Raw genomic sequence first — 22,404 nt, 5'->3', positions numbered from 1 at the left:
GCGTCTCTAGAAGGCCCTGTTCACATCACGCTACAGTCTTCTGTCTGACATATACGGTGGGAGGATTTCAGACATATACCTCCGATGGAAAACAGCAACTTCTAACACTGTATGGGCATACAGTTTGATACTCTACCTATACAGCCCTATCCACCTCTCACAAAATACAAACCTTAACACCCTTGGACACTGGATTTATTGGTGCTGAATGTGCCCGGGGTCCCAATGCAGCATTAGGAGGGGGGCAGGGAACCTGCACACTCTAGTCCCCTTTTCACCCTCTTCTTCACTGCTATCACAGCTGCTGCAATCCCCCAAGCCCACAAGACTGCGCTGCCCTGGAAAGCTATCTAAATCATGATGCAGGGTCTGTGGATGAACAATCACAGGAAAAAAAGCCATACTTACTGATACAAGGGCAGGCTTAATCACCAGCTTCCAGCAAGATGTAGACAAGCACAATGCTACATGGAGGAAGGTTACACAGGTACAGAATACTCTGGCTGCTTCCAGGGACAGAGATGAGTGCAGAGATGAGGCTACGGGGGTGAGAATAGGGGAGACGCGGCACCTATCATAACCTGGTAGTTCAGGTATGTACTCAGCCTCCGGCTCCGCACAAGGAGGAAAAGAGGGAGGGGAAAAACAAACAAAGGGAAGGGAACAGCAGCCTGCCCACCTCAGGGGATGGAAAATGTATACTAGACATAGCGTTTTTCTCCCAAGTTGCAGTGCGCTAATGGAAGGGGGGGACTCTTTACCCAGCTACTCCTGCGCTTGCACTAGACTTCAGTAATAACAGTCCATATAAGGGTAATGATGTCACTGGAGCATCCCAACATACATGTTTAACGGAGGCCTGTGAAGGATGCCATATAGTGCCATCTGTCACCCATTAGCTATTATGGCATCCATTAAACATATGTTTTTTTTTACTGCATACTGTTGTATGGAATAGCATGGTGTACTACGCTAATGCATATATTTTTTTTTCGATATACTGATGCATACCAGTCAGGCGTTGGCCAAAAAGACACTCTTTTGACCTCCATCTGGCAATGGTGCCCTATGGACACGTTCCCGTCATACACACTAAAAAAGAACAATAATGTGATGTGAAGATTGACTAAGGGCCTGTTCACATCACAGTTTGCTTTCCGTTCCGGGGTTCCGTCTGAGGTTTCCGTCGGGTGAACCCCGCAACAGAAAGTCAAACTGAAACCACAGCTTCCGTTACCGTCACTATTGGTATCAATGGTGACGGAAACATTGCTAATGGTTTCCGTTCGTCACCATTACGGCAGGTTTCCGTTTTTCCGACGGAATCAATAGCACAGTCGACTCCTCTATTGATTCCTTCGTTAAAACGGAAACCTGCCGGAATGGTGACGAACGGAATTCATTAGCAATGTTTCCATCACCATTGATATCAATGGTGACTGAAACGGAAGCTGTGGTTTCAGTTTGACTTTCCGTTGCGGGGTTCACCCGACGGAAACCTCAGACGGAACCCCGGAAACGGAAAGCCAACGCTGATGTGAACAGGCCCTAAGGGTGCATTCACATATATCCGTTGCATCAGCATCAGTTTTTTTTGTCTCTCAGGTGATTACAATTGATGCAAAAACTGATGCAAAAATGTATCAGTTGCCATCAGGCTTTTTCACGATTTTTACTACAAAACCATCAGTTGCCACCAGTTTTTAACATCCGTTTCTAACATCAGTTTTTACCACAATGGTCCACCAAAAAGGCAGTCTAGTGTCTGAAAATGTGCCAATTTTATCAGAGTGGTTCATAGCTTTTGATAGATTGGATACATGATAGATTAGATACTTGTGTACCATCTCAGGGCTGTCCTTCTCTGCTCCGGTCTTGTCGCTACACTGAATTCGGACACACACATTTTAATGTCACGTGTGTCATATTCAGTGCAGCGCCAAGGCCGGCGCCAAGAGCGAGAGCGCCGAAGGCAGCTGCTGTCCACTGACCTCAGATCAGATCTTCGACGCAGTCTTGGGAGCCTGAAAAGACGCCAAACACTAGCCATAACTTCAGGGAGTAGCTAGTTTTTGGCGCCTTAACAACTACCCATTCCCACCCCGCATCTCCTGCCCACCCCACACCACACAGGGATTGCGGTTGTTTCTATTCACACAACAGGGGTTGGGTGTCAGCCGTTAAACACGGCCATCTAGGTCCGTTTTTGACAGCCGTTTTGCATCTGTTCCGTGTTTTCCGTTTTTTTAAATTTTTTAAAAACAGATGAATTTCATTTGTAGATAATGAAACAGTCCACAGCCCCCCTGTAGATTGCGCCACCCCCACTGTATATAGTGCTACCCCCTTCCCCTGCATAATGCTGCAGTGCCCTCTGTATATGCCACAGTACCCCCTGTAGATGGTGTCATACAGCGCCCACTGTAGATGGCACCACACAGCGTCCCCTGTAGATTGTGCCACACAGTGCCCCCCTGTAAATAGTGCCACCCCCACTGTTTATAGCACCCCCCCTCTCCTGTAGATAGCATTGCCGACGCTGTGGCCGGGGATTCCCTCCAGGAGGAGCCCCTGACACCACTGTCCACATACAGACTGACACGGTGCGGGGTGTGGACCCACTAGGCCGTACTGCATAGCGGAAAGGCAGCTGGCCAACCAGGTACAATACAATGTCTATAGTCCAGAAAGGGTACCTGTGGCAATGTAGACAGTAGCGGTGATTCAGGCTTAAGATAAGGCTCCGGCAGCAGGTAGACACCCGGTGCAGCAGAAGACACAGCTCGACTTCAACTCTAGACAGCACAGAGGCACGGTAGCACAGGATACAGGGTACAGGCAGCAAGAACAAGTAACACTGGGAACTGGAAAACACTAGGAGACCATTTGCAAGACAAACTTTAGGCACACAACAACGCTCAGGCAATGATGAAGAGGGCAGAGCCCTTTTTATAGTCCAGCAGCATTCTGGACTGATTAAAGATCTCCTGCAATTGCGCGCGCACAGGCCTTTTAAGGCCATGCACGCCCGCCCTGCGTGAGATAGTCTCTGAAGCAGGGAATGCCGGCGTCTCCCAGGAGGGAGATGCCGCCGAGGAACTCACAGGTTCATGGCCGCGGCCGTCAGAGGGTAAGTCAGAACAACGGGCCACGGCCATAGGCGTTACACAGACAGTGTCGTCAGGGGTTAATCCCTGAACGGAATCCCCAGCCACAGCATTGCCAACGCTGTGGCTGGGAATTCCCTCAAAGAGGACTCCCTGACGCCTCTGTCCACATATGGACAGTGACGTCAGTGGTTACTCCTTGAGCAGAATCCCCGTTGCCAACTCTGGCCGGGGATTCCGCTCCAGGAGTCCCTGTCCATATATGGACAGTGACGTCAAGGGCTTCCCCGAGCACAGTGCTTAAAGTAGCGATGTGCCCGGGGAGTCTTCGGCGAACGGAGAAGCCCCCTCTGCTCCTCCACACTGAACTAATTCTGATGCAGGGAGCTGATGGTTCCCTGCTTCAGAATTGGGTTCAACTGCCGGAAGGTGGATGCAGCAGCACCCAGCGTTCATCCGGCCACAGTTAAAATAGATAAGATATGGCGCCGGACCTCCCTGGGAGCCAGACCCAAAAACGCTGCAGGTAATGCTTTTGGATCCAGCTCCTGCACAGGTCCAGCGCCATACGGAGCCACGACTGATGTCCCCTGTGCCAGGACGGATCCCATAGAAAGCTATGGGATCCATTCTAGCATCAGTTTACCTCTGGCTGTACTGCAACACGCAGTAGGGAAACTGACAGGAGCAACGTACATATGTGAACGGCAACAAACGCGTCTTCTGAAAGTTTTTTGCCATTATTTAATGGGCAAAGCACCTGTGAAACCCACACTTTCAATCTCATCTCCTTAACCCCTAGGCGCATGAGGACGCAACTGTACGTCCATGCGGCCAGTGTCTTAGCGCACACCGACATAGTTACTGAGTGGTTCCCGCTGCACACTGACAGCTGACACTCCACTGTATGCCGATCAGCGGCTTATTTCCGCTTATATCGGCAATTAACCCCTTGATTGTGGTGATTGATTGCAATCACCGCATTCAGGGGTTTCTAGCTCATCGGCAGACCTCACGATAAATCGGGAGGTTTGCAGATGGCTAGCATGGCGATCGGAGGCCAAGTAATGGCCTCCGTGTCTGCCATATACGGAAGCCTATCAGGATCAGCCTCCTGATAGACTTCCTGTCAGAGTGACAGGACATCACTGCCGTTTGCCATTCACACTGTCGATGACATTGTCTGTGACAGTGTCGGCGACAGTGTGCATCGGGAACCGGGAGGTCAGCTGTCCCTGACAGCTGACACTCCACTAGTTGCCGATCAGCGGCTCATTGCCGCTGATTTCGGCAATTAACCCGTTACATGCGGGGCTCGATTGCAATCCCCGCATGTACATGGTTTGTAGCACATCAGCAGCCCCCATTCAATTGTGGGGGCTGCTGATGCTTGTGATGGCACCCGGGGGCCAGACAACGGCCCCCGGGTCTGCCATGTATGCAAGCCTATGAGGATCAGCCTCTGGCTGGTCCTCGTAGACTAACTGTCAGAGTGACTGTGACGTCACACTGACAGTTGGAATATATTAGACTACCTAGGTAGTGTAATGTATTCTAGAAGTGATCAAAGCTGCAGGTAAAAGAAGAAAGTGTAAAAAGTAAATAATAAAAAAAAAAAAAGTTAATAAAAATGTTTTACAAAAGTGTAAAAATAAAAGATTTTTTTTCCTATAATAAGTCTCTTATTATAGGAAAAAAATGAAACCGTTAAAAAACAGTACACATATTTGGTATCACCGCGTTCGTAACGACCCAATCTATAACACTATAATGTTGTTTTTACCGCGCGGTGAACGCCGCAAAAAAAACAAACTAAAAACAATGCCAGAATCACTATTTTTTGGTCACCTCCCCTTCCAAAATATAGAATAAAAAGTGATCAAAAAGTCGCATGTACCCGAAAATAGTACCAATAAAAACTACAACCCGTCCCGCAAAAAACAAGCCCTTACACCGCTTTTTTGACTGAAAAATAAAAAGTTTCGGCTCTCAGAATATGGTGACACAGAAAATAAAATTATTTTATAAAGAAGTGATTTTATTGTGCAAACGCTGCAAAACATAAAAAAACCTATATACATATGGTATCGCCGTAATCGTACCGAACCGCAGAATAAAGTACAATTGTCATTTATAGCGCATTATGAACGCCGTAAGAAATAAAGAATTTAAAACGCCAAAATCACTGTTTTTGGCCACCAAAGCTCTAAATAAAATGTGATAAAATGTGATCAAAAATTTGCATCTACCAAAAAATGGTACCAATAAAAACTACAGCTCGTCCTGCCAAAAATAAGCCCTAACACCGCTCAATTCATGGAAAAATAAAAAAGTTATGGCGTTTGGAAGGCGGGGAGTGAAAAACTAAAATGGAAAAGCAAAAAGGGATCAGTCCTGCAAAGGTTAATTAATTTCTATTAAAAAAAATTAATTATTACCACATGTGGGGTATTGTCGTACTCGGGAGAGATTGCGTTACAAATTTAGGGCGACTTTTTCTCCTTTATTCCTTGTGAAAATGAAAAAATTCAACATTTTAGTGGACAAAAATGTTTATATTCATTTTCACGGCCTAATTCTAATAAATTCTGCAAAAGACCTGTGTGGTATAAATGCTTACTATACCCCTAGAAAAATTCCTTGAGGGGTCTAGTTTCCAAAATAGGTTCACTTTTGGGATGTTTCCACTATTTTGTTCCCTCCAGGGCATTGCAATCGCGACATGGCACTAAAAACCAATCCAGCAAAATCTGTGCTCCAAAATCCAAATGGCGCTCCCTCCCTTCTGAGCTCTGCCGTGGGTCCAAACAGCAGTTTATTACCAGATATGGGGTATTTCCGTAATCGGGAGAAGAGGCTTTACAAATGTTGGGGTGAATTTTCTTCCTTATTCCTTGTAAATATTAAAAATGTCTATGTTATTTCAGAAAAAAAGTAGATTTTTATTTTCACAGACTAACTCCAATAAATATAGCAAAATACCTGTGGGGTCAAAGTGCTAACTATACCCCTAGATAAATTCCTTGAGGGGTCTAGTTTCCAAAATGGGGTCACTTTTGGGGAGTTTCCACAGTTTTGGCACCACAAGACCTCTTCAAACTCGACATGGTGCCTAAAATATAATCTAAAAATAAGCAGGCCCCAAAATCCAATAGGTGCTCCTTTGCTTCTAAGGCCTCATTTACACGAGCGTAATATACGCGCGTGCGACGCGCGTGCTTTTCACCTATATTACTCTATGGGGCAGTGCAGACGATGCGTGAATTTTGCGCAGCGCGAGTGCGTTGCGTAAAACTCACGACATGTTCTATAATCGTGCGTTTTTCGCGCATCACGCACCCATTGAAGTCAATGGGTGCGTGAAAACCACGAAGGTCGCACGGAAGCACTTCCGTGCGAACTGCGTGATTCGCGCAAGAGCTGTCAAACTCTGAATGTAAACAGAAAAGCACCATGTGCTTTTCTGTTTACAAACATCCAAAAGGAGTGTCTTAGAGATGAGCAAACCGAACTTCACCGGGTTCGGCCGAACTCGTTTTGGCCGAACCCGGCAAAAAATGTTGCGGGACGCGACGTCAGGAGACAGTCACTGTCCAGGGTGCTGAAATAGTTAAACTGGTTCAGCACCCTGCACAGTGACTTCCGATCCCAATATACGTGAACGTGTAAAAAAAAAAAAAAGTTCTGACTTACCGATAAAACTCCCGGCTTCTTCCTCCAGTCTGACCTCCCGGGATGACAATTCAGTCCAAGTGACAGCTGCAGCCAATCACAAGCCAAGCACAGGCTGAAGCGGTCACATGGACTGCCGCGTCATCCAGGGAGGTGGGGCCAGATGTCAAGAGAGGCGCGTCACCAAGGACGCGTCACCAAGGACGCGTCACCAAGGCAACGGCCGGGAAGTTCTCGGTAAGTACGAACCTCTTTTTTTTTAAACAGGTTACTTGATATGGTGATCGGAATTCACTGTCGAGGGTGCTGAAAGAGTTACTGCCGATCAGTTAACTCTTTCAGCACCATGGACAGTGACTGATGTCGGCTAGCCTCATCTCTATGATGGCGGCTGCGCGAAAATCACGCAGCCGCGCATCATACACGGATGACACACGGAGCTGTCAAGTGCCTTTTGCGCACGCAAAACGCTGCGTTTTTTACGCGCGCAAAACGCACACGCTCGTGTAAATGAGGCCTAAGGCTGGTGTTTCAGTCCATTACCGCCCTAGGGCCATATGTGGGATATTCCTAAAGACTGCAGGACCTGGGCAATAAATATTGAGTTGTATTTCTCTGGTAAAACCTTCTGTGTTACAGAGTTAAAATACTTTCTGAATGCTGTTTTGAATACTTTGAGGGGTGCAGTTTTTTAAATGGGGTAACTTATTGGGGTATTCTAATATATAAGGCCCTCAAAACCATTTCAGAACTGAACTCGTCCCTGTAAAAATCGCCTTTTGAAATTTTCTTGAAAATTTGAGAAATTGTTGCTAAAGTTCTAAAGAGGCTCTGTCACCAGATTTTGCAACCCCTATCTGCTATTGCAGCAGATAGGCGCTGCAATGTAGATTACAGTAACGTTTTTATTTTAAAAAAACGAGCATTTTTGGCCAAGTTATGACCATTTTTGTAGTTATGCAAATGAGGCTTGCAAAAGTCCAAGTGGGTGTGTTTAAAAGTACAAGTCCAAGTGGGTGTGTATTAGGTGCGTACATCGGGGCGTTTTTAATACTTTTACTAGCTGGGTGCTCTGATGAGAAGTAACATCCTCTTCTCTTCAGAACGCCCAGCTTGTGACAGTGCAGATCTGTGACGTCACTCACAGGTCCTGCATCGTGACGGCCACATCGGCACCAGAGGCTACAGCTGATTCTGCAGCAGCATCAGCGTTTGCAGGTAAGTCGATCTTACCTGCAAACGCTGATGCTGCTGCAGAATCAACTGTAGCCTCTGGTGCCGATGTGGCCGTCACGATGCAGGACCTGTGAGTGACGTCACAGATCTGCACTGTCAGAAGCTGGGCGTTCTGAAGAGAAGAGGATGTTACTTCTCTTCACAGCGCCCAGCTAGTAAAAGTATTAAAAACGCCCCGATGTACGCACATAATACACGCCCAGTTGGACTTGTACTTTTAAACACACCCACTTGGACTTTTGCAAGCCTCATTTGCATAATTACAAAAATGGTCATAACTTGGCCAAAAATGCTCGTTTTTTAAAAATAAAAACGTTACTGTAATCTACATTGCAGCGCCTATCTGCTGCAATAGCAGATAGGGGTTGCAAAATCTGGTGACAGAGCCTCTTAAGCCTTGTAACATCCGAGACAAATAAAAGGATATTCAAAAAACGATGCAAATATAAAGTACACATATGGGAAATGGTAACTAGTGACTATTTTGTGTGGTATTACTATCGGTTTTACAAGCAGATACATTTAAATTTAGAAAAATTCACATTTTTGCAAATTTTCTCTACATTTTGGTGTTTTTCACGAATAAATATTGAATTTATCGACCAAATTTTTCCACTATCATAAAGTACAATATGTCATGAGAAAACAATCTTAGAATCGCTTGGATAGGTAAAAGCATTCCGGAGTTATTACCACATAAAGTGACACATGTCAGATTTGAAAAAATCAGCTGTGCCACAAGGCCAAAACAGGGTGCGTGCTAAAGGGGTTAATTAAAAAAAACTGTCAGGCCGTAGTATGTGACGGCGCACAGAGCGTCCTGACACTGGATGGTGAAAGAGCAGTAAGGATGCACTAATAATGTATACGTGCAGCAAGGAAGCATTATTATTTGCTTTGTTGGAAGCACTATTACTAAGCAGGGAGGACAATGAGGCACACTATCACGATCTGTTTGGCACTATTTTTTTGAGTAACTATAGTTATGACACCATTTCTTCTGAAGTATTTGGGGGCGCTTTACTACAAAGCAGGTACAGTAATGTGGGCACATGTAGCAGCAGCAGGCTCAATAATGGGGGAAGCAGCATAATGTGAATTTTAGAGGGTAGGGAAAAGGTAAGGAAAGTGCTGGAAAAGCCAAAGAAGCCTGGGCAGCAGAGACCAGTTGTGGTCATGTGAAGTCGTCATGGCAGTCTTGGCCGGATGGAGAAGATAAGGGAAAGTAATGACTAGTCAGAAAAGACGTAGCCTGTGAGTCACTAGTTGTAACTGGACTGTATTCATTTATATGGTCTGCAGAGCGCCTGTGTAGGACTGGTATCTACCATATCTGCTGACTGGCTGAGCGATCACTACGATGTGGCAGGCTCATTCTGCTGCAGATTTTCTCTGCAGATTTGAAGTTCGCCTCGAAATTCACGGTAACCTTTACATACAGCTTTGCATCAAAATCTGCAGCAGAAAATATCCGCCAAGTCAATGTGGTCCACCAAGATTTATCGGTATCTCTTTCAAAAAATTCTGTCATGGCTTGTTAACCATTGCATCAGAGGCTCCATTTGGCATCTCTTTAGCAGCGCCATTCTTCTCGTCAAAACGACTAACTTTATTATGAGGGTGTGGGTGGTATCCATCGTACAACGGATCCGGCACTGCATTGTTGTTTCCGTTATAAACAGAACCCACAACGCTGATGTGAACAGAACCTTATGGCTCTGCTATAAACGGACATTAATGTGAACTGTCACAGTCTTAGGGCTTGATTTGCCATGTGACAAAAGTCTCTTCTCCACACTGGAAGCGTTGCATGCAGTGTTTACTTGTCCAGCATTATAAGACGTCCCTTGCACAGCTGATCAGGCCGGATACGCTTGTACTCAAGCCATTCGAGCAGTCAGATAAACACTGTACAGGATGCTCACGTGATCCAAATCACGTGATCTGACTGACGCGTTGAGGTACGTTCCCTAGCCGCACTTCAATGCAAGTGAACGGGAAAAGGGACACAACATAATTGTGCCCTTAGAAGTAATAAAGTGAAAACGCTGAGAAGACGCCAGACATATGATCACACGTGTACACTGGTAGACAAGACTTATCCCGCTCCAGTATTATATGTTGTTCAGCCATGCACATAAACATTACAGGACTGAGGGAATATGGCTGACCACTCATATATGAATACGACTGTCAGCAAACGGAAGAGTTTAAACCCATGGGCGTGATCTAACGGCAGCCAAACCACGCCCCCTCCATCACCTCGCCCATATCAAGGTCCTTCACCCAATCAGCGACAAGTAAAGCAAATGCGGGAAAATCTAAACACAATAAAACCCGAGAAAAAAAAGGGGCGTCCTGCCTTATAAGGGAATAAGCGCGCATGCGCAGAATGTCACCTCGGGCCGCCGGGTTCCAATTTGGAATGCGGCCCCAGAGATAGAGTGGAGGAGACAGAGACAGGAGCCGCAGCCCCGCACAACTCCACTCCAACTCTTCACACGAGTCAGCGCTCTGCATCCGCCGTACTCCCGGAACTTTGCTGGATGCTCTGATCACGGGAGCATGTTAGGACAGCAGCAGCCGCAGGCGTTCTACCACTCGCACGGCGGTAGCGGCGGGGTGGAGGAGAGTCAGCTGGTCACCTATGTGGAGGATTATGTGGAGTGCATCGAGTCTCTGCCCCTGGAGATACAGCGAACCGTCACCCTGCTGCGGGAGATCGACACCAAGTACCGAGGTGAGTGAGCTGCTCTACACGTGGCTCGGGGGGGTACACAGCACCCCGGGGGGACCCCACAGTCCTTAATATTGATTCTGCGGTGGAAGTAAATGTGTGCAGATCACTATACCCATAATTCCCCGTCCTGTGCCCCTCCCCCACGTGACACGGGTTTCTGTCATACACACTACTGCTCCTATAAATATGTATATATCACACTATTGCTATTCAGCCATTTTGAAAACTTGTGCAGCGTGTAATCAACTTGTAGAACTACAAGTCCCAACATGCCACGTGGAGTCTATGCATGCTCGCACGTCGCCTAGCCTGTGGCGATTCTGGGTCTTGTAGTTCCCCAGCGGTATGAAACTCTATATTGGAGTAATGCTGTTCGTGTACCGGATGTGGGACTTCCATATAAGAGCATATTGTTGTATTGTGCACAGTTGTACATAGATGTGGTCGTGTACGCAGCTCCTGATGCTGCCTGCTTGTCACCCCCATGTGTTACATTGTATCATCTCTTAGAGCCTGTGCACAGTGTAATCCCTGTATACTGTCAGTGAGCGTGGCGTCACTTCCGGGGCAGTCTGTTATCAGGAAGACTATACTGAGGTCCGGCCAATTGTGGGCGGTCCTATTACATGCAGTCATATCCGGGGACGATCCGCAATAGTGACGACTATAAGGGGAGGCCCCGCCTACTGTGGGCGGTGCCTGTAGCTGGACAGTGCTATAAAGAGAAGCCCCGCCTACTAGGGGGTGTTGTGCGTACCAGCTCCATCACATCATGGTGTATTATTACCCACCCCCTATAGAATGGCAGCCAACAGAGCATCACCACTGCCCCCTATGTAACCATAGAACTATGTATACCTTCCTCCTATAGCTCTCCATAATGTCGCAGAGAGCCTCTTTTAACCCCTTTACGACCAACAGTGATGTGTGTGTATATAAATAGAGGGAGAGGGTTGTATGGAGCAGGCTCATGGGCTGGTGGGGGAGGGGGGCTGTGTTTTACAGCTGACTCCCTTCTCTAACTTCTGGGATTGAAGACCATTCCTGTCCTGCCTGTTTAACCACTGAGGTGCTGCGGTCAATAGCGACCACCGTATCTAAGCCATTTGAGAAAAGGAATGCTCCTCCATCGGCCCACTTGCGGCGCGATTGCTGGGTGTCAATGGTTTTCATGGCAGCCTGGGGGCTTAATGAAGGCCTCCAAGTCTGCCATCTTTGTGCTCTTATTAATACGAGCCGGTAAAAAGGATGATCTGTTGCCACTGATCCAAAGATCGCTGGTTCACCGATCGATAAGAGTAAGCGGGTAAGGCTTTTTTTATATACCTAAAAATAGTAAAAGTTCACAACCTCCTTTTTTCTTTTGCTCCAAAGTAATGTAAAACAAAAACCTAATTGGTATTGTCACGTCTGTAATTGTACAATATAACATTATTTATCCCACACTGAATGCCAGAATTGTTGTTTTCTGGTCACTTCATCTCCCACAAAATATAAAAAAAAAGTGATCAAAAAGTCTCCTGTACCAATAAAAACTACAGCCAATGTTTTTCTTTTGTAAAATAAAGAGACTCTCTCAATTGAAAATAGAAAGTTATTCCTCTTGGGAGGGAAAATGTTCGGTTATTAAAAGGGTTAAGTTCTAGATTCTCCTGGACACATCCTCTATCATTGGATAAGTACCCCTGAGATCATGTGACTGCTTATGGTAGTCTGTTAATGGAATTATAAAACCAAAATAAATAAGTCCAAAAAAAAAGTCATTTTACATAAACTATATTTTATTGTCCCTACACTAACTAAAAACAAAAAAACCTACACATATTCGGTATCTAAACTACCGTAATAACCTGAAGAATTATTCTAACTGGTTATTTAGCACGAAGCGTGAATGGGATAAATAAGAAAAACAATGGAGGTATCTCTTTATCCTAGATTCCTGCCGTACAGATATTTTTTTTTCTACCTCCAAACTGAGAAAAGAAAAAAAATCTCCTGCGTAAAACAAGGCCTCGTACGGCCACATCAATGAAAAAAAAAAAAAAGTTACGGCTGCTGAAAGGCAGAGGTAAAAACAGAAAACTGTGGCTGGTCATTAAGGGGTTAAGGAGTAAAACTAGTATTGTATGTTGCTGTCAATTAGCCTATCCATAGTCTCTGGTAGGGTTGTCTCCGCAATGGCCATTAAAACACACACACACACACACACACACACACACACACACACACACACACACCAGCAAAAACCTCCGTTATTGCGGTCCGCAAAAAATGAGCCATTCACTTTCATTGAACACTGACACCTTTTACATAGCACTATGGAAGGGTGTCAGTGCCGTGGAAATGTTCCGGGAATTATGGAACATGTCCGTTCTTTCGTCTATTGCGGGCCGTGCTCCCATACTTTGTATGGGAGCACGGCCCGAAAATGCAGCTGTCAGTCAGCGGCCGGCCGTGCCCGCAATCGCGGGCCGTGATTGCGGGCACGGTCGTGTGCATGGGGCCTTAATGTGAGGCCTTTCGGAAAACCCTGCCATTGAAATATAAACTTATGAAATGTAGAGAGTTGGGGCGGTTGGGTGGGAAGTTTCAAGCCCTGCAAGAAATGCCGAATTTGGAGATATTGAAAGAACTTCTTATGAGATATGTGAAATGAATCGGCTAAATCTGCAAATGTTCTAAAAACCCCGTTGCCATAGAGGTCAGAAAGTTCTTGACAAATTTTGAGCGAAAGTCAGAAGTGGATCCAGTAGGAAGGAGAGGTATAAAGAAAAGACTGATACATCTCCTTTCTTGTGTCCACTTCTCTTTTTGGATAAGAAAGCCAAAACAGTCACAAACACGGCCACTAAACTGTGGTGATCCGGGCCTTACACTAATTCAGCCCATTTAACCCCTTAAAGACGCAAAGTTATTCCTTAACCCCTTAGTGACCAGCCTATTTTAGGCCCTAATGACCAAGCTATTTTATGCATTCTTCTATAGTCTCATTCAAAGAGCTATAACTTTATCTTTCTGTCGACATAGCTGTATGAAGACTTGTTTTTTGCGGGATTAGTTGTACTTTCTAATGGCACAATTTTAGGGTACATATTTTTTGATAAATTTTTTTTTTGGTGGGGGGGGGTTATAAGAAAAAAAAAAATTAAATTCCACCATATTTCTATGCATTTTAAATTGACGCAAATAACACGTTACCTTTTATTCTATGGGTCGGTACGATTACGACGATACCACATATGTAGAGGTTTTTTTCTCATGTTTTACGACTTTTGCACAATAAAAACTCCTTTGAACTAAAATTATTTGTTTTTGCATCGTCTCTTTCCAGGAGCCGTCATTTTTTTATTTTTCCGTCAGTGTAGTTATTTTTTGTGGGACGAGACATAGTTTTGGGGTACATGACTTGATTGATACATTTTTATTATGACATTTTTTTGGAGGGCAATGGGAAAAAAATAGCAACCATGGGTTTTCATTTGCATCACCATTGGTTTGAACAGTGACGGATCCGGTGCAAATGGTTTCCGTTTGTCACCGTTGTGTAAGGGTTCCGTTATTTTGACGGGATGAATAGCGCAGTCGACTACGGTATCGATTCCGTCAAACCCACGGAACCCTTACATAACGGTGAAAAACGGAAACCATTTGCTCCAGATCCGAAACCAATGGTGATGCAAACGCAAATCCATGGTTTCTTTTTGGATTCCGTTCATGGGTTCCCCTGACTGTTCATGGGTTCCGTCTGAGCTTTCAGAGCCCTGACGCAGATGTGAACGAAGCCTAAGGTTCTTCTTATCATTTGCGATATTTCAATTATTTAGAAATGGGCAAAAAAAACATTAAATGCGACAGATATTGCTATCTATATAAACCGATACCCCTATATCAATGTGGGGAGCATAGGGGACACCAAGGATCCCTTTTTTTTTCTTCTCTGCTGTTGTAACGGTGCTTTGACATCTTCAACTCTCATACTGAACAGGGTGCACATAACATCCCATGCGTACTGGCGCCTGACTAACGTGTACTGAGGCCGCCCAGTGCCCCTGGGCTGACAGCTCAGTAGGAAGGGAAGTTAAAATAGGTGACATATTTTTTTTAGTATTTGATTATTATTTTTTTTAAATGAAAGTTGGGTGTGTGGTTATCTTGTAAATTTGTATTTATTGTGTTCTCTATCTACAGAAGCCCTGAAGGAGATAGATGAGGTCTCTGAGAAGCATTCAAATGAAAATGATCCGCACCAGAAGAAGCGCCTATTGCAGCAACTTCAGAGAGCGCTGATTGTCACCCAGGAGTTAGGGGATGATAAGATACAGTTGGTCACACAGGTATTTGAGTTAGTAGAAAATCGGACCAAGCAGATTGATGCCGTTTGCAAGGGCTTCTTTGATCCAGAGGAGAATGAAAAATCTATAGAAAAGGCAAAACCTGACCCTCATACAGCGGAGCGCTCAACTCGGCGACCTCGCAGGCAGCGCAATAGTGAGAGTAGGGACTTGTGTCATATGGTCAATGGGACAGATGACATTGATGATCCACCGAAAGAGAAGAAGCCCAAGTCTTCCAAGAAAAAGAAAAGAACCAAGCACAAGCAGGAAAGAGATGTGTCCCCTATTCCTTTTGCAATAGATCCCAATGAGCCGACATATTGCTTGTGTAACCAAGTGTCCTATGGGGAGATGATCGGATGTGACAACGAAGAATGCTCCATAGAGTGGTTCCATTTCTCCTGCGTTGGACTGACTTACAAACCAAAGGGCAAGTGGTATTGTCCTGACTGCAGAGGAGACAATGAAAAAACAATGAGCAAAAATACAGAAAAAACAAAAAGGGACAGAAGGTCCAGATAGCGCAGGGATTTATTTTTTCTATTTTTTAAAGGTTTTCTTGTATAGTCTCTGTTTTTTTTTTCTCTTTGTATGTTTTAGGTAACGTGGACATATTTTTAATAGTAATTGCAATATTAAAAGTTGTTTGGGTTGTGACTAGTCTCTTTTCCAGCAAGAGCAACTGATTTTAGACTGTACCAGCCGAAAGCCTAGACCTAGAGAACTGTCTAACTCCGTTTCGTTGCCTTTGGCGTACTAAAAAGCCCTCGCACTTAAGAGTAGTGCTAATAATCGAGAGAGCACACGTTTCTTCAGGACCTTCTCCATAGGCGCTTGGTTTCCACGCAGTGGATTGCTGATAGAGCTCTAAACATGTAAATATCATGTACATTTGAGATTCCTGGAAAGATTGTACATAAATATGTTTCTTATGGTTTAGCAGTCCAACATCAGTTGATTTTCCAGAAATGCTTTCTTTAGACCCGGTCAAGCTTAGCATATGATGTAGTTATCCAAAATCGGGGACACGGTTGCATTGAACAACTGAGAAGTTGCACCGAAGTTGTCTGCAGTATTTGATCATTGAATGTCCTTTTTATTTTTTTTTATTTTTTAGATAAAGTAAGTTGCATAAAGATGCTTCTTAAACCCTCCTTCACACTTGTAAGTAAATTTTGATCTATAATACAGTGCACAACATAAGATTGTGTAATGTATTAGCTGCTAGAATCACTGACCACATTGCGTTGGGAATAGTGTGTACTGGAAACCACCCCTGTAAGATACTTCTCTCCATCCAGAATAGGTGGCTAATGCACACGATTGTGAATGAAGGGTTAATGCCGGCATCTATATGGGTTCGGTTAGTCCTTCCTCAATGTCAAGCTCTTACATGACCACTTTTTCAGCACTGGTGACATTTCTTAAAATTTTCAAGGGTTATGTCTGCAGCAAAGTTTACAGTCGAATATTGAGGACTCTTCCTAAAGTATCGGCGCCAGGGTCCCGTTCAGTTGGAACGGGACCCTGACTGACACAAATGGAAACTAAAGGTCGGCTGCGCTATTGATTCTGTCTAAACGACGGAACTTTTGCACAACTGAGACAAATGGAAACCGTTGGCACCGGATCCGTCACCATTGAAATCAATGGTGGTGGAAACGGAAACCATAGGTTGGTGTCAGTCAGGGCCCTCTGCTGACGGGAAGCTCCGACGGAACCCCGATGCAGAGGTGAATGAAACCTAAGAAAAATCCACCTGGAATCCGATTAGGATAGAAATGATTTTCTTGTTTAGCTTCCAGAGGATTACTTACATTGATCCATTGTAACAAACCATCAGCTGTAAGCAGGAATTCGAGGTGGCATTTTAGTCTCTGGCTGTAAGCAAGTGTTTCTACTCCTTGACAGAAGTGCTCTTAACACTGGGGAGGTCTTTAAACAAAGTATATTAGTTGCATAATTTTTTATTAATAACTGCTTTATTTTCATTAAATCAGAAAACCCAGTTAAGACCTCACTATTTATGGGCATGGATCTTGTACTCGGAGAAGCATAAGGCCCTCTTCACAGAGTTTTTGTTACGTTTTTTTGATGCAGAGAGAACACGCCAAGAAACGGCCGAAAATGCCTCATTGATTTCAATGGGAGGCGGAGGTGTATTTTTCCCACCAGCAGAAAAACAGTCTCACGAGAAAAAGAAGCAACATGCCCTATCTTTGGGCATTTACGTCTGTGACCTCCCATTAACATCGATGGGAGGATGAGAAAACTTTTTCGTGGCGTTTTTGCCCGCAGCGCTCAATGACTGTGGGTGAAAAACGCGGCAAACGGTGTGCAGAGCAGATCAAAAGCTTTCTGCCTGGAAAAAAACCTCAGTCTGATCAGGGCCTAAGGGTTTATTGCTTATGTTTCTGGTCTTGATTACACGTAATTATTATTTAGATATGTTCAATCTGCCATAGCGTAGGAACACATCCTCGTTTATCAAAACCATTACAGACCAAGATGGAGGTGTTGATCATCTGAACCAATCCGATCACTGATTCGGCCTTCTAGACAACACTACTAAAATGGCTGTGATCTGATTGGTTGCTATGGCCACTGCCTCCAGTTTTTGACTGTATTCTATTCCATAAACACTTAACTACTTTTAAGCAAAGCCGAAGTACAATAAGGTAAAACACAGGGTGGTGATGCAAAAATGAAAAAGTAAATACCCTAAAACTGTTTAGTGGAAATCTCCAATTTTAAAAAATGACAAGATTCTATCGTGACATCTGTATAGAAGGAGACACTTTTTATAGAGCTTTCTTCCCCTCCCCTAATGCTTTTGAATTGTACAATTGCTTCCTTTATGGCCAAAGCCAGATTGAGGATTTTTCTGGTTTCCTGTTACCAGGGAGAACTGCTATAAATGAAGAAAAAGCATAAAGAGACTCTGTCACCACATTATAAGTGCCCTGTCTCCTATATAAGGAGATCGCCGCTGTAATGTAGATGACAGTAATGCTTTTTATTTAGAAAAACAATCTATTTTAAACCACTGAGCGATTTTTAGCTTTATGCTAATGAGTTTCTTAATGCCCATGTGGGCGTGTTTTTACTTTAGACCAGGTGGGCGTTGTACAGAGGAGTGTATGACGCTGACCAATCAGTGACCAATCAGCGTCATACACTTCTCCCCATTCATTTACACCACTAGCGTATAGTTATAGTTATGTGCAGCTTCATACGTTTGCCTTGCTGGAATCTCACAGAAAATATTCACGTTGAGGCTGGAGGTAATGTATATTCATTGTCAGGACACTGGAGTAATGTTATAGTGTGTGTATGTGGCTGCACATAACGATATAGCTATCTGCTGTGTAAATGAATGGAGAGAAGTGTATGACGCTGATTAGTCACTGATTGGTCAGCGACCACTGGGTCTAAAGTAAAACACGCCCACTTGGGCATTAAGAAACTCATTAGCATAAAGCTAAAAATCGCTCAAAGTGGTTTAAAATAGATCGTTTTTCTAAATAAAAAGCATTACTGTCACCTACATTACAGCGCCGATCTCCTTATATAGGAGACAGGGCACTTATAATGTGGTGACAGAGCCTCTTGAAAGAAGCTGTGCAAAAACAGTAACGTGTTTTTTTTTTCAAAGTGAGGCCTGTGATGCAGTGCACGATACGGAACTGTATTGTAGGCATAAATTCATTTTGGTTGCTGCTCCTTGGATCATATTCTTGCTCTTAGAAGCCTGGGCTTCGAGGAGGAAATGTGGTTCAAGATATGGCATCTGATAAAACCTGCTATGCGTCTCTCAATTGGGGATATAAAGGTATTATTACATGGCCTGGCCTTGGCCGTGTAAACGAGTGCCAATCAACAAGACAGATTGTTGATTGGCGCTAGTTTGCGCCTTTCACAAGGAGCTAGTATGGGGATGAGCGCTTAGTATGCCGATTGCGCTTCACCATAGACTTGTAGCACTTCGGCAGCCCGTGAACAGGGAAAGGTGCTGCTGACAACGATAATAGTTTCAGTGTTCTCGATACGATCAGCAGATAAACGCGCGTTTGCTCCTTCGTCGGCTGATCGTTGCCCTGTTTACTAAAAGTAAAAAGGGATGGTCTCTCCTACCCTAAACAGTCCCATCGAGGGTGTACCTGGGTCTTAGAGGGCCCATTGTTGTTAATAGGTTTCTGCTCTGTGTGACACGACTTACAGCCTCCATAGTATTGTTTTAAAGAGGCGTCATACAATTTCCATGCTCCAAAGAAACTAGCAAGTTTACTAGTAAGACTATGTTCACACGCACAATTAAAAACGGCTGAAAATTACAGCGCTGTTTTGAAGAGAAAACGGCCTCTGATTTCAAGATGTTTTTGAAGCTGAAAATGAAGCTTCTTTTAATCTGAACCTTTTTTTTTAGGTGTTTTTTTTTAATGGAAAATCAGCTCCAAAAAACCCGCCTTAAGAAGTGACGTGCTACTATTTTTTTACGAGGCCTTTTTTAATTCAGCAGCGTAAAAATAAGCCTTGTGTGAATAGCACAGTGTATTTCCCATTGAAATCAATGGGAAACTTTGCAGGCTTATTTCAATTGTATTTTGGTGTGTAAAATGAGGATTTTCTGTTCAAAAATCTGCCTGAAAATAAGCGGTGTGAACATACCCTTAAAGCTCCCCATCCTCTTGACAGCCTGCCGTCTCCAGATCAGGTTTATGTACGCTCAGCGGTCAGGCCAGACATGTTTATGAAACAAATGTATCTTATGAATGACTGACCAAAATAAAAATGGAAGTATCAGCTAAAAAAATAATTAGGAAATCATTTATTTCGCAAAATCTGACCTTTCTAAACGTCCCTGGACCATGACTCCACCTCTTTGCTAATACACTCACGGTAAGAGAAGTCTTAGGCCTTATTCACATGAACGTATATTACGTCTGATACGCGTGCAAAAAATCACGCGCGTCGCACGGACCTATGTTAGGCTATGGGGGTGTTCAGACTGTCAGTGATTTTCACGCAGCGTGTCCGCTGTGTAAAACTCACGACATGTCTTATACTTGCCCGTTTTTCGCGCATCACACACCCATTAAAGTCAATGGGTACGTGAAAATCGCACACGGAAGCACTTCTGGGTGAAGCGCCTGATTCGCGCTACAGTTGTTAAAGAAATAAAGAGAAACATAAAAGCCCCGCCTTCTTTACTGTTTCGTAACATAAAAACGGTGTCGTAATGATGCCGGCTGAGTGAAAATCACACAGCCATGCACCATATACAGATGCCACACTGAACTTTTGCGCGCGCAAACCGCACACACTCGTGTGAATCCGGCTTTAAGGAGGGAAGCGCATCTATGTGCTGCCTGAGTCTAGATAATGCCGATTTACTACTCAGCGCCTTATATTTATCCCCAAAAATTGGGCTGGATTCTGTCAAAGGCATGCAGGGAACAATTTGTTTTCCTGCATTCTTCTGAAAGGATTCAATCCAGTTTTTGGCACTTAATTTACTGCTGTGAAACAAAGTTGGCATTGTTTATAAAGTCTGAAGTGGAGAAGTCAGAAGTAGTTGTGAAAGTATCGTTTCTTCATTGACAAAACGCAACAATGTCAGCAGGACCACAGGATTTTCAAGGTACACAGGTAAGTAAGAATCTAAGAATACTCTAAACCCTTTCAAGACCGAGCTTATTTTGGCCTTCAGGACCAGCCCCATTTTTTAAAATCTGACATGTCATTTTATGTGGTAATAACTCTGGAATGCTTTTGCCTATCCAAGCGATTCTGAGATTGTTTTCTCGTGACCTATTGTACTTTATATTAGTGGAAAAATTTGGTCAATAAATTCATTGCTTATTTGTGAAAAACACCAAAATTTAGGAGAAAATTTGCAAAAATTATGATTTTTCTCATTTTAAATGTATCGCCTTGTAAAACATAGTAATACCACACAAAATAGTTACTATTTCACATATTCCATATGTCTACTTTATATTTGCATCGTTTTTGAACATTATTTTATTTTTCTAGGACGTTACAAGGCTTAGAACTTTAGCAGCAATTTCTCACATTTTCAAGAAAATTTCAAAAGGCGATTTTTACAGGGGCCAGTTCAGTTCTAAGGCGGCTTTGAGGGCCTTATGTACTAGTTAGACCCCATAAATCACCCCATATTAAAAACGGCACCCCTCAAAGTATTCAAAACAGCATTCAGAAAGTTTCTTAACCCTTTAGGTGTTTCACAGGAATTAAAGCAATGTAGAGGGGAAATTGACAAATTTTATTTTTTTTGCTGCAATTCATTTGTAATACATTTTTTTCTGTAACACAGAAGGTTTTACCAGAGAAACGCAACACAATATTTATTGCCCAGATTCTGCAGTTTTTAGAAATATCCCACATGTGGCCCTAGTGTGAAAATGGACTGAAATACCGGCCTCAGAAGCAAAGGAGCACCTAGTGGATTTTGTGGCCTCCTTTTTTTTAGAATATATTTTAGGCACCATGTCAGGTTTGAAGAGGTGTTGTGGTACCTAAACAGTGGAAACCCCCAAAAGTGACACGGTTTTGGAAACTGCACCCCTCAAGGAATTTATCTAGGGGTATAGTTCGCATCTTGACCCCACAGGTCTTCTGCTATATTTATTGGAGTTTGCCTGTGAAAGTGAAAATCTACTTTTTTTCTGAAAATATATAAAAAAAAAATATTTGCAAGGACGAAATAATAAAAAGCACCCCAAAACTTGTAAAGCTACTTCTCCCGATTACAGCAATACCCCATATGTGGTACTAAACTGCTGTTTGGACCCACGGCAGAGCTCAGAAGGGAAGGAGCACCATTTGGATTTTGAAGCGCAGATTGTGCTGGATTGGTTTTCAGTGCCATGTCGCGTTTGCAACGCCCTGGAGGGAGCAAAACGGTGGAAACCCCCCAAAAGTGACCCCATTTTGTAGACTACACCCCTCAAGGAATTTTTCTAGGGTATAGTTAGCATTTTGACCCCCCAGTTTTTTTGCTGAATTTGTGGAATTAGGTCGTGAAAATGAAAATCTACTTTTTTCTGAAAAAACATAGAAATGTTTAATTTTTGCAATGAATAAAGGAGAAAAATCACCCCAAAATTTGTAAAGCAATTTGTTCTGATTACAGCAATACGCCATATGTGGTAATAAACTGCTGTTTGGACCCACGGCAAGACTCAGAAGGGAAGGAACAATATTTGGCTTTTGGAGCTCAAATATAGCTGGAATGGTTTTCGGGTGTCATGTCGCATTTGCAAAGCCCCCGACGTACCAAAACAGTGGAAAC

General features: G+C 43.8%; 1 protein-coding gene across 1 annotated transcript; it reads left to right on the top strand.

Annotated features, from left to right (window-relative positions):
* The first annotated feature begins 10,390 nt into the window (after window positions 1–10,390).
* Window positions 10,391–15,749, top strand: ING2 (inhibitor of growth family member 2). The gene is made up of 2 exons (XM_075849646.1): window positions 10,391–10,755; window positions 14,944–15,749. The coding sequence occupies exons 1-2, from the start codon at window positions 10,581–10,583 to the stop codon at window positions 15,609–15,611; spliced, it is 843 nt and encodes a 280-aa protein (XP_075705761.1). The 5' UTR covers window positions 10,391–10,580; the 3' UTR covers window positions 15,612–15,749.
* The last annotated feature ends 6,655 nt before the right edge of the window (window positions 15,750–22,404 follow it).

The sequence above is a fragment of the Rhinoderma darwinii genome, chromosome 1 (assembly GCF_050947455.1).
Source record: "Rhinoderma darwinii isolate aRhiDar2 chromosome 1, aRhiDar2.hap1, whole genome shotgun sequence".
Lineage (NCBI taxonomy): Eukaryota > Metazoa > Chordata > Amphibia > Anura > Rhinodermatidae > Rhinoderma > Rhinoderma darwinii.
The sequence above is the reverse complement of the archived record's forward strand: the minus strand, read 5'-3'. Positions and strand labels throughout refer to the sequence as shown.